Source organism: Prunus persica, chromosome G6, assembly GCF_000346465.2.
Source record: "Prunus persica cultivar Lovell chromosome G6, Prunus_persica_NCBIv2, whole genome shotgun sequence".
NCBI lineage: Eukaryota > Viridiplantae > Streptophyta > Magnoliopsida > Rosales > Rosaceae > Prunus > Prunus persica.
Genome location: NC_034014.1, coordinates 23720980 through 23734351, shown reverse-complemented (window position 1 = coordinate 23734351; position 13372 = coordinate 23720980). Strand labels below are relative to the sequence as shown.

The window sequence follows — 13372 nt, the reverse complement described above, 5'->3', positions numbered from 1 at the left end:
ATTCTCCCTCACACAACTTTATATATATTTTTATATATTTATCAAAAGACCGGAAGAGAGATTTGAATTCGGAAAATTTTTCGTTATTAAGAACCTTAACATGAACTAAAATGCAAATGAAATCCCACAATCCAAAATGGAGCCATTTATGTTATGTGCAATGAAAATTTTAAATTTTCCTTTAACCTATTCCTGTCCATGAATCACCAAAAGCCAGAACCCTCAGCAGTCAGCAGCAGCAATAAGTTTAAAATTATGTCAACCTCTCTAGAAGGCCCTATAAACAATATGCTAATTATAGCCTCAGTTAATAACTGAACATATAAATTGAAAAACGACAAGCAGCAGCATGTCAAAGTTAATCCTTGACCAGCTGGGCATCTCCACACCAGGAGACGAAAAAAAAACAAAAAAAAGAAGAGCATCTCTCTCTTGAGCCCAAAATAAAATGCAATAATAAAAATTTATTGAACTTTGACATCATCAAATGGTTATGTCCAATCCAATCCAACGAACTGCAATTAATAAATAGTAGTACTCTATATAGGTTTAGTAATAAACCAACGAAACCAGGGGCGCTGCTTGATTTGTTTTCACACCCTCTGTTTCCAATTTCCATTTGTTTCTTCCCCACCGATCGTTTTGGTTGAGTGAAAAGGATATAGACAACAATAACAAGCAAAATGCCTCACGTTTATTTTAGCTTTCACTTTTCATGATGGGTTATTGGAACTGCCAAAACCATCTGGGGTGAGTGAACAAATAAAGCAGCTTTTGGGTTGGGTAGATTGGAAGAACTTTTGAGCTTAATAGATGATTGTAAGCCGTTGATGCGTTACGAGATATGCATGTTTTAATGGTTTATAGTTACTCATGCACGTGAGTGTAGATGAATGTAAGTTATATATGCATTGTACGACTTGTGTATAATGTACCAACGGCTCACTATCACCGTGTGTGTCGACAACTGATGATAAGAAACCTCCAAAATTTATGTATCTTTAAACCTGAAAGATGCGACAAGCAATAGATGAAAGGAAACTGTGGGATGATGAGATTTGACACAAAACTCAGTGATGTGCTGGTATTTTTACAGATATGTGGGCCTGTGTATATTGATTGTTTCTGTGAGCTTAGTAGATGATTGTAAGCCGTTGATACGTCACGAGACATGTATGTATTAACGGTTTATAATTACTCATGAAATTGGTTGTGGATGAATGTAAGTTATATATGCATTGTAAGACTTGTGTGTATCAACGGCTCACTATCACGGTGTGCGTGGGCAACTGATGATAAGAAACCTCAATAATTTATGTATCTTTAAACTTGACAGATGCGACAAGCAATAGATGAAGATGAAAGGAAATTGTGGGATGCAGGCAGGATGATGAGATTTGACACAAAACTCAGTGATGTGCTGGTATTTTCGCAGATATGTGGGCCTGAGTGTAATGGGTTTTCAAATTATTGGGCCCCCAGAATAATGCTTAAAAAATGGAATTAGATGCTTAAGCTGCTACAGGTACAACAGTGGGGTTGTTATTCCCCTTATCTCAAACTTGTCCCGACCATAAGGGTCTAAAACTTAATATTTGCACACGCAAATCCTAAACGATTCTTTTTATTTTTTTAACTTTGCATAGCTATCCACTTAGATAGAACAAGTTTTTGAAACAAAGTGGCTTCCAAAAAATTGGTGTTTACAATTAGAGTTTGAGGCTTGCGAACGGTTTTGAAACAAGTTCAAATGAGTTCGAAAATTAGGATTTTTGGTTCGGGACTTGGATTTCAGGTTTGAAAGCTAAAATTCATTTTTAGAATACTAAAATAATTTTCTAGGATTTTTTTTACAAAAATTAAACTATTTTTTAATATAAAAAATTAAATTCCACACAATTATTTAAGATAATTAAATACTATTTATTAAGTAATTTATGAAATTAATTAAAATATTAAAATACTAATTCTTCACTAAATAAATAATAATTAAAAAATAAAATATTTAAAGAGTATAGCCGGGCGGCTATACGTTTTAAATATTCGAATATATTTACGGAGTATAGCCGTCCGGCTATACGCTTTCAATATTCAAAATACTTTCTAATACTAATTATTCACTAAATAAATAAAAATAAAAACATAATTACTATAATTACAAATATTAAACTAATTTTCTAATTTTATATTTAAAATACAAGTGGTTCTTTGGGTTTAGCGATAACGGTGTTCAAAGGAGGATTTGAAACAACGATGGTGATGTGGATGGAGTGGTGGAGGAGACTCGGTATGGTTATAAAATTCCAACTCATTATTGTTTTCCTAGATCATCGGCCTGGGCGGTTCGAAAATAAATAAATTTCTCTGGATAGAAATGATGTCTTTTGATCTCTGACGATTTTCAATTCCCACGGCAGTTTTCACCTTGCCTTTATATACGTTAAGGGGTTTGCCGGGTATTTTATTTTTCTATGCTAGTTTGTAATGAATCATTGCCCTCACATGAAAAAGGTAAAAACATTGACTCAGTGATTTTCCTGCACATGTGGTATGCTCTAGATTCCGCTCTTCTTGCGATTGGAGTGACGGAAAGGATTATGACTGGTGAAAGAGAAACTCTTCATCAAATTGCATTTGACCATTTGAAAGATCTACAGAACCATTTGGTTTGGAGTCTGTCAATGACAGAAGGTCTTCATCAAGTTGCATTTTCTCGTGTTTATGCTTGATAAGTTCAACTTGCAATTACACGTCTAACATGTTTCCTCGGGAAAATCTGATGCATATTGTCTTTGAAAAATGCATGGAAAACAAATTATTTATCATTCATGTGTCCGATGCTAGAGAATTATTTGTCACATTACACATGTGCTTTAGAGCAAACTGATCTAACACGTGAAGAGGGAAACAAATTAGTTGTATCTTTCACGGGGAAACTACTTGATATATTACATCACTGTCTTTCTTTCCTTCAACTATAACTGAACTAGATCATGATCTAAGTGAATAGTGGGAATGGCGGTTGTCAATTTTGCAGCGTCTTCTTCTGTTATCTGAACTCCAGTGGCGGTGGAAGGAGGCATTAATTGTATAGAATATAGATCACAGGTCTGCAAAGATGTCCCAGCAGCTTTTGGATCGGGCAATGCTCAAATAAACTTGCGGATGAAGATACTTATATCTTATCTTCATATAAACTTGTCTTAGATTAATTTGATTTCGAATTTTCTAATTTCCAGAAGATAAGTGGTGTTAAGAAAACCAACTGGGATCAAAACCTAAATCGTAAAGCTCTAGGTCGAGTTAAGTGATAATCTAAGCCTAATCAAGTCCTAAGTGCCCTACGATAGGTTTACATTAGGGTTCAAGGCTTGCGAACGGTTTTGGAACAAGTTCAGATAAGTTCGAAAGCTAAGCTTTTTGGATAGAGACTTGGATTTCGGGTTTGGAGGCTAAACTCTATTTTTAGAATACTAAAATAATTTTAAATTCCATAATTTTTTTTTATAAAGATGATTAAATATAATTAATTACTATTTATGAAGTAATTTATAAAATTAATTAAAGTATTTAAATACTAATTCTTCAATAAATAAATAATAATTAAAACATAATATATTTAAAGAGTATAGCCAGGCGGCTATACAGTTTAATATTTTAACATATTTACAGCATATAGCCGTGCGGCTATACTGTTAATATTTTAATTCATTTAAGGGGTATAGCCCGTCGGCTATAAGTTTAATATTTTAATATATTTATAGAGTATCGCCGCCCGGCTATACTCTTTAATATTTTAACACATGTAAAGCGTATAGCCGCCCGGCTATACCGTTTAATTCGAATACATTTAACGACTATGAACTCGCGGCTATAAGTTTTAATATTTTAATATATTTAAATAATATAGCCGCTCGGCTATACGGTTTAATATTTTAATACATTTAAAGTGTATAGCCGCGCGGCTATACTATTTAATATTTTAATACGTTCAAAAGGTATAGCCGTATACTCTTTAAATACTTATTTAATCAAACGCTAGTAATTAATATGGAGAATGAAGGGAATCATTTACCAGAAACTGAAGAATGAAGGGAATGTAAGCATTTATCAAGAACTGAACGTCCCTGAAAAACAAGAATATGAAAGATAAATCATCATTCACCCGGTCAGCTTTATAATACATCCATACAATGATCTGCGATCACCAAATTCCAAGTAAACCTACAGCCTACAGGAGGTCAAATTGAAAGCTCAACGAAAAACTGATAAGAAATCTGTGCTTTAATTGGAAGAACTCCTCCTCCTAACAAATGGGGTTTTCACACTTGTCAAATTCCTTTAACTTGTTTGTTTTCTTTTGAATTCCTTCAACTTTTATTTCTTTGGGAATTTGATAAGTGTCAAAATCCCATTTATTATGAGGAGAACTCCTCCTTAGTTTTAAGGAACCATTCAATATATCCACTTCTTCATCACTTTCTTCCTCATGATCATCAGAGCAGTTGAGAAAGAGGTAAATTAGGGTTAGAAAGGGAGAGATGGTGCCATGGTGAGTTCGGTTCGGTTCGATAGTGTTGTGTTGTGTGGGTATCCTGAGAAATCCAAAAGGGCAAAAGTACTTTGTGGCGACTGTACATAAGGGTATAATTGTCATTTTAAAATAGAAGAACTTTCAGGGATGTCCAAAGACCCTTTTGAGTGCAAAATAGAATCACTCAACAAAAAGGCAAAAGTATAGGGTCATGGGCCATTGCCTAGTTTAGGCCCAATTTACGAGTAGTTGAAGCCAGGTTCTTACCCGCGTGTTTGTCTTGGGTTTGGTCGCAGAACAGAAGTGAGAGTGAGAGAAACAAAAAATGGGGGGTGGTGGTGGGAGCAAGAAAATATTGGTGGGTTTGGTGGTGCTGATGCTTTTTGGGGTTGCAGTGTACTTGAAGCTTTGGACCATCGACTATACCGTTTCTTCCGATGAAGCTGAGCTCTTGAGGTTTGCTTTGCTTTAATTCCCATCTCATCTCTCTGTCAACCTCAAATTTGTTTTTAAGGGTTCATGTTTTTGTGGATTTTGTGAATGAATGAATGAAAAAATGATTGCCCTTTATATATAAGATAAATTTAAGCCCAAGTTCTTGCATTACTTCCCATTATAGTGATTCTGATCTGATGGCATAGTTGAATATCAGTTGTGAGAAAAGACAGAAACTTTCTTTTGATTCTTGAGCTAATTTATCATAAATCCTAAGTTGAGTTTCTGGGTTGGCTCCTATTTTATATTTTGTAGTATATGATTTTACATGTACCCTTTTCATTTCTAGAGTTTCATATGTCAAAAAATTAGTAGTGTTTGCCATAAAATGAAATGGGATTTTCAGTGTTGATTTGGGTTTATAGGTCGAGTTTCTTTGTTATTTCTATTATGATTTAAAGATTTTTTTTAGTCAACTACATATATTTTTTCTCTCAAAATATGGTAGGCGGCAGTTCGACCTTGCTAATAGGGAAGCAATGGATGAATCTGCTGAGTGGAGGCTGAAATACGATGTAGAAGCAGAAAGGGCTACCAAGTGTATGAACGAACTCAAACAGGTCCGCACCTGATTTTGCCAATTCTTTTCAATTATTTTTCACGATTTGTTGTATAACTAGAGCTTCATATCTCTGTGTAGAAAACGGTATGTTATCGCTGTTTTTCACGAATCTCATTGGAGCATACTTAGTGTGGCAAATTAATTTTCATATGCACTTTGGAGGTTGACTTTGCATGCTGAGAATTGTAAGGATGCCAAAGCAAGATGTAGTCTTTGAAAATGATCTCTACATTGACCCAAAAGATAATTAAATTTAAAACCACTTTTGAAACTATAGTATGGTTTTTATCACTTTTTTTTTTAGCATTCATGAGGTTTTGGCCAAAAATTGTAGAAGAGCGTTTGGGTCCAATCTTTGGAAGGGCATCCTGGAGTTGAATGACTTGTTAAACAATGCTTCAGTCTAACAACATGATCTTGTCAAGTAAATAATAAACCTTTTTCCTATATTTTTATTTTATTGTTTTGATGTGGTAAAACTGCTGGTCCAGATCAGATGTGGTAAAACCTCTCACCTACCAATGATAATAATAATTCTAAAGCACATTTCTGGACTGGGCACCAGTCAAATTATTGCTTCAACACATATCTTCCTGAATTTTGCACTGAATGGTGATAGAGCAAATCCCTTCATAACCATCGTATGTCCTCAACTAAATTACCAGGGGTCTTTAGCTGTTAAGAGTAGTTGAGGCCCATATATCTGTTTTGGCATTTGATAAGCGGGTCTGTTCTCATTAGCAATAGTATATATGCACAGAATTGGGTGTCTTTGTCTTTCCCTCCACCCCAGGGTAAGATTAGATTCTCTGTGCCTATCGTAATCATCTCTTTGTGGACCGATGAATTATTCGTCGTTCTCGCAGATAAAGGGGTCTTTTGAGGAGGATGATGGAAATGCTGCTAGCCTCAACCAGAAATTGGTGAATCTACAAAAGGTGACCCTTTTTTTCCAGTACAAAATTTAATACAAAAATTATCATGATGTCTCATAACAAGTCCTATAACCAAGCAGTCAAAAGAGGGTAAGAACTAAAAGCTGTAAGATTCAATGCAATCTTTCTCTTTTTCATTCATCCACTTTAAGGAGCTAAGTAAAAACAATGCTGAGAATGGCTTGCTCATATTATCAGACTTAAAATTTCAACTTATGTTATGCACCCAAGTCTTATGCATAAACTGCATGTTTTGATGTTAAATGAAAGTCTGGTTTTTTTCCTTTTCTTCTCCCTTGCTGGCTCTGATAGACAATGATATGTTAGTGTGTTTAAAAGTTCCTTTAGGTTTGAATCGTGTTCCTCTTCTTACAAGCCCTGAAATGCCCAGGAAAATATGGCCTTGGTTGAACGGATGGAAGCCATGAAACAAGAGCTTGAGGCTGAGAAGCTGAAGTGCAGCTTGCAATAGGTTTTCTGATCATCAAGGGTCAAGAGCTTCAGCATAACCAAATTTACCTCATTTTTCATTATTGTCCAATCCATGTGCTCCCCACCAAGAAACTAATTTCATGAGCTCAATCTCCATTTTGCAAATTTGCAACTTCCAATGGTAAGCACGAGAGACCTTTTTTTGCACGAGATGCGCGTGGCCCCTTACTACTCTTAACTTGTGCTGCTTTCTAGGAAACTGAGAGGTGTTCGATAAAATGACTCTGCTTTTCTACAATGAATATACAATGACTTTTTTCCACCTTTATTTTCTTGCTTAGGAACCAATGTAAGTTGTTCAATCTTCAATTTATGTTTTTCTTTTCCTGCAATGATTCCTTCTTGTAATAGATCTCCAGGAATTTCGGACCCTGTAATTCATTTAATTGAAAGATGTGAAATTTTGGATGTCCGATTGTGTGTCTTGTGCGCCTTTATTCAAAAGACTCTGCGTGTCGTACATGGATTTTTTTGTTAAGTCAAATTCTTTCTTTTTCTTAAATAAAAATGTGCTTAGGCCAGTTGGCTAGGGCAATATACACACTCCTAACTTCCGAATCCTCTCTGTAGTTTAGAGTAGGATTCTGTAGATTAGAGAAGTTTAAATTACCGCATTGACAAAAAGGAAAAACATTTACTGTAGAGAGTTTCGCCTGGAACACCTGTCATGCACTTTCAAGAGATGAATATCATTACATTTTTAACCATGCTAAGATAGCTAGTCAAGCATTCACTTAAATAGTAATTATTAGCCACTAACCACCACTAAATACAATTACTCGTTAAGATGGCAGTGAGATCATAATCATCTTTACAAGCAATCTTTTCCCCGCAGGAAGATAACTAATTTCCATCTCCGGGGGCTGTGGAGCAGTCAGGTTCTGCAGGGTTGGTTCTCAGGTCCTGGAGAAATCTTGTTATTGTCTGTGCAAACACTTCATTGTCCTCATGTTGACTTGCCGGGGCAGGGGCAGCAGTTGTAGAATTCTGTGAATTGCATGAACATACGTGAGATTTAAAGATGAAGATGGAATTATATAAGAGATGTTATCGGAAGATACCTTTCGTCGCTTCGGCAGTCTGCTCCGGGTGTTCATCATCTCAATCAGCTCATCAAACTGAAGAACAGAAATCAAACCCAAGTTTCCTAATCAATTTGTGTATAAGTTGGAACAAAATGTCATTCCAAAAAGAAAGAAAGAAAGAAAGAAACAATGTTCTAACTAAGGGGTTGGGATGCATTATGATTTCCAGGCTAACTTATCTCAGTAATTTTGATTTTCAAACATGGTTAAATTTAAATTAGGGAAAGGTAAATCCAGTTGGTAAAAGTAAACATACTACGTTGCACACTCTACCTGTTTTACAATTTTTTCATAATTCCTTGCACACTGATATAGCCTTCTTTCCTCCTCAACTTCCTTATTAGACATACTTCTCCAATCTTCAACTTCAAGCCCGCTAAACCCTTCTCTCTTTGGGACAAATTGTTCAAAGATAACAGTAAAGGTTGAAACATATATATAGATGGTCAAGTTGCTCAAGGAGCAGGTTAATAGCACGGAAAGCCATCTTTGCTTAAATCTTTTATGGCCGTTACCAACTGTCTTGACTGTTCTTCTAGGCAGAGAATTGAAAAGGGATGAGAGACCGTTATCTTGCTTGCCATTTCTTTTCCCTTACGCTTTCGATTAAACACTAATCTTGTGTTGATGAGAGATGTGTCAAGATTTAGCCTAATCCTCAGTTAATCACTTACTCAGAAAAGGAGATTAGAAGCTAACAGAAGAGTTAGAGACTTACCAAAAGAAGAGACTTCTTAATAAAACTGTAACTACTTCCCATATATAACCAACCACTAACAAAAAAAGTGAAAAAGAAAAAGTTGTATTCTTAGAAAGTTGAACTTCTTCAGTTACAATTATATTAACCACTGCACAACCTAATGTAAGTTGTGACGTCTACATATGTGTTTTTTTTCCTTCTCCTTTCGGAAAGGCAGTATTTGGTAACTGATTTCACCGTTAATACATCTACGTCCCATAACAGGTTATGTGCTTGCCAATTAACCAAAAATGGGGGTGCTCGAATACTACTCCTAACCGGCTAGGTGCTCGCCAATCAACCGAAAAGACTAGCATGTCATGTTAGGTGATGTTGCATACCTACTCTTGAGGGACCTCATTCTTCTGCACGTGGGATTCTTGGCCATGACATTGGGTTATGTCATTTGATCAAATCTACATGGGTTTAGGTCTTCTTCATTTCAAGGAAGCAGAATGATATTTACGGTTCCCACTTGGCACCTATAAGCTTTTAGCCTGCAGAATTTCCAATGCTGCTTTCGGTGCATATAGACCCTAAGAAGTTTCAAAGCAAACCAATAGGAAAACGCTTTTGGAAGAACAACAAAAACTATCACATGACACCCACAATGAGGAAAAAGATTCAAAATCCAAAATTATACATATCTCCATGCTAAATGTTATTATTCTTCAACAAACTCTGCCAGAATATTTCTATGTACAGAATAAGGGCAATCAAACAAATACCCTGCACAGCCATTAAAAGAGGCCAATTTTTTTTTTTTAGAATATAAGAAGACTCGGCTCACTGATGAATTCCCCCCCTGCCGTGTTTCACCGGGAAGCCAGTGACCAGAAGTTTAAAAGAAAGGATGGTGACACAGCAAACCAACTGATAAAAGCCATAGCCGTGGCAGTCTCAAACCTTTTGCAATGGTTCACATCACATTTGTTAAGATCATTGGCAATGAGGACAGTAATTCCAGCAGAAGCACATGCGGCAGCAAATGTAAGCGTGGATGTGATCTGCATGAAAAGAACACCCACAGATCTGTAAGCTGCGGATGTACTAGGTCTGGACAATGTACTCCTCACGCACAAATTTTCACTTTCCAACTTCCAAACAAATGGATATTTGCACAAGTACATATTAACAAAGCATATTGTTACAAAATGAATGAAGGACTGATGTTAAGTTATCTTCCATAAAAAGAAGGCCACGCATCAAATTTGACAAAATCCCAAGAAGGGATATCTATTAGTATCACATATGGAAACGGATGAGATGGCTATTGAGTAAGACTTGACTTAACATTTTCCTAAAACAACACATCATATCAGTAAGCTGAGGATAGACTGATATATCCAGTTACTTATGCTAGCCATTTGAGTTGGATGCAGCTGCTCATCTGAACAAATAAAGCAAAAAAAATAACAAAGTAAAGTTGGCAGAACTGACTTTGATCATCATTATATAGAGAGCTCAGCTCTGATTATCCCTGTAGCAGAGCATGAGTGAAAGTGAGGTGTCAGGTGTAAGTAAGAGCGTCTATTTAAATGAGTGTGCCTGCACAAGTGTCTTTGTTTGTGTGTGTAATATAGTTGTGCATTCGTAGTATGCAAGTTATTCAAATTCTGTTGGCTTCCCACATGTTTTGTTCAAGATTCTGGTATCAGAGCAAGGCAGTTAGGGATCTAGTTATCGTGCCCAAGCTGAGACTCTGAAACTTGTCTGCGATTAAGCTTGGCACTGAGAGAAACTAGGTTGGGTCATCATAAGCAGCCTACAAATGGTAGGTGGTATCAAGAGGTTCCACAACCAGAATTAAAACATGTGGTTGACATACATGGAGTCATATCTCTAAGGTCACGAGTATGCTACCACTTTGAAGAAATAAAAATGAAAGATAGGCAAGGTAATGTTCACAATCAAGACAACGATAGAACAAAAGACGATTGAGCACATTAGAGGCTCGTAGACACACCTAAGCAACATGAGACAAATATGTAACACTTTTCAAGAAGAGAAACAAGGCGAAACTGCAACTTCAGAAGAACGAGTTGTAACATGTCATGTCGCAGAGATTTTACCTTGTTATAATATTGGTTGTTAAATATCTGAATTAGATCCACAACTGGTATTTTCAAATGTACATGAGAATAATAATCATCCACAGGTGGAGACCTGAATATAAAGGTTTTATTACTCTTGTATAGTTTGTAAAAATGCAACCTTATTTCATTGTACAAGGGTAAAGAGGGCAAGCTAATTGGGTACTGTGCTCCTGATTATTCCAAAGACCAGAAGATGGGCCAATCAACTAACAGAAACATTTTAGTCAGTCTTAGATGTAGTAGCGTCTTGGTGTACTAAAAGACAATTGATGGTAACACTATCAACTGCAGCATAATCTAGAACAGCAACTGTGTCTATGGACCCCCGGAGTAGCAAATTCCACTTCGAAGCAATGGTATATGGATATATTTGGGTAAGCAGATATGAACAAGGCAGCTAACAAATGGATGCAAAGAACCCTATGCTATTTCCCAACTAGCAATTAGATAAAACATTAGACCAGAAATCAGATAAAAAAAATCACAAAACATATCCACATGAAGCTTCTGACATAAAGCACCGTTATCAAGTTTGGGGAAATCTATCAATGCCACATTTGGTAAGGGTTGGGTGGCAAACAGGCAATAGAGAAGGGGTAGCTTAAGATTCTGCCCATAGAGAAGGAAAAACTCATATACTTCTAACTGGTTTAGCAGGCTTGGGCTAAATTTCACATGGAACCTAAATAGTTAATTCAACAAGAATACCAGCATTGCTTTGCTGCAGTTATGCAACAAGACTTAATGAGTTTGAATCCTATCTTACCCCATCTCCAATGGTGAAGAAACCCACAACCTTGCAGTTGCGCAAGCTCCGCCTCACTGAAAGAGCATACACATCAACAATCGCCAGTGACAAGCTCCACACACATTGCACACTAACAGCAGCAACAAGGTAGCTGACCCAGAAAAAAGCAAACACAATAATCATCAAAGACTTGACTTTAACCAAAACCAACGTCTATAATCAAGTAAAAATCGTGAAATCATGAACACAACAAAACAAGCATTACCAAAAAGCGGTGACAGAGGGAAAATCGGAGGTGGTGGCCATGACTGAGAGAGAAATGGCTGCAAAGCCGAGCTGGCAAAGACGCAACACGAGACCACCTGTGGTGCCAGGCATGCCTTGAACGTCCTTCATCCTCACTCTGAGAGCATTCTGGGCTGCCAAGTCAGTCAAGGGCGGGGCCTCCACGGGGTGAACCGATGGGCGGCTCACGTTCATCGCTCCAATCTCTCCCCTGACTCCCTGCACGCTCTACAGAAAGACAAGAGATCTTGATGAAACCATGTTCAACAACAACAAGAATCAACAAAGATTGGTCCTTTTTCAGCTGACGATTTCAGCTCGATGGGTGTTGGGTTTTTGATTGTTAATTGTTTCAATAGGACGGAATTGAAGGAATTGAAAACGGGTAAGAAGAAGTTACAGTTCGGAGTGTCGGAGGTAGACGAAGGTGAAGCAGAAATGGTTGGAATTGGAATTGATGGGATTTGTCAGCTTCTCTCGTCAGACATGACTCACGACAGTCACCAGTGGCGTGCTGCTGCCTCGTTGTGTGACCCAACACTTGTCTATGTTTGTATATGTGTTCTTGGTACACCCATTGCAATTGGCATATGCTTCTTTTTTTTTCATTCTCTTCCAATTTTTTTGATCGGGCAATACGCATCTTTTTTAGGAATTCGCCTTGATGGGATTTATGATAAAGTTGAAACCTTTTTTCTTTCTTTTTTAGTGACAAAATTTGTGACCTTTCACTCTTTCAGTCATCTTATCTTCATGTGGTGTGGGCAATGTTTCCCATCAAAAATAGCAAGCTATATTATTTTAATTTAATTCTCCATTAATTTTGCAAGACCTCTTATTGGGATGATTCCTCAACTAATGACTTGTTTGGGACTGCTTCTCTAAGAAGTACTTATGCTCATAAGCGCTTCTACCAAAATCACTTTTGTTATAAAAATCTTGAATTTTCATTTTAAAAAATCCAAATGCTTCTCGAAAAAACACTTGGGAGTGCCTTATGAAGAAACACATAGCATGTGCTTTGCCAAAAAGCCATTCTATGACCCAAATGAGCTTCTAAACTTTTATGTCAAACGATATCAAATTCGCTTTTAGTTGTCAGAAAACGCTTTTAGTCTTTTCAGAAGCACTCCCAAACAAGTCATTGAGACTTAGATCATATCCTTTCTTTGTTTTGGCTCTTTGGCTTTTAAAATAAGATTGTCAATTAAAAATTCAAAAGTTATAAATTATATTTTAATCTAAGTTGTATTTTCCTTTGGCTAAATTTGATTGAGAGAAAAAGTTATAATTTGTAAAACTAAAAGGGGTAAATATCATTTGTCAACCCAAGCTCAACCTAAATCCATGTTTTATATTCTGGTATGTTTACTTACTTGGAATCTCTCTCTATATATATAT

At 36.5% G+C, this 13372-nt stretch overlaps 2 protein-coding genes across 3 annotated transcripts; one reads left to right on the top strand and one right to left on the bottom strand.

Moving 5' to 3' along the window:
- LOC18772765 lies at nucleotides 4775-7431 on the top strand. 2 transcript variants are annotated; one of them, XM_007207425.2, is made up of 4 exons: nucleotides 4775-4990; nucleotides 5478-5589; nucleotides 6458-6529; nucleotides 6918-7431. In XM_007207425.2, the coding sequence occupies exons 1-4, from the start codon at nucleotides 4860-4862 to the stop codon at nucleotides 6996-6998; spliced, it is 396 nt and encodes a 131-aa protein (XP_007207487.1). In that variant the 5' UTR covers nucleotides 4775-4859; the 3' UTR covers nucleotides 6999-7431. The 2 variants fall into 2 exon arrangements, with proteins under 2 accessions (XP_007207487.1, XP_020421891.1); XM_020566302.1 differs by lacking the exon at nucleotides 6458-6529 and having other exon boundaries at nucleotides 4793-4990.
- Nucleotides 9414-12650, bottom strand: LOC18772078 (CASP-like protein 5A1). Its single transcript, XM_020566300.1, has 4 exons — nucleotides 12372-12650; nucleotides 11952-12199; nucleotides 11705-11837; nucleotides 9414-9849 (listed from the first exon to the last, which is right to left on the bottom strand). Exons 1-4 carry the CDS (start codon nucleotides 12612-12614, stop codon nucleotides 9658-9660), a joined length of 816 nt encoding a protein of 271 aa, XP_020421889.1. The 5' UTR covers nucleotides 12615-12650; the 3' UTR covers nucleotides 9414-9657.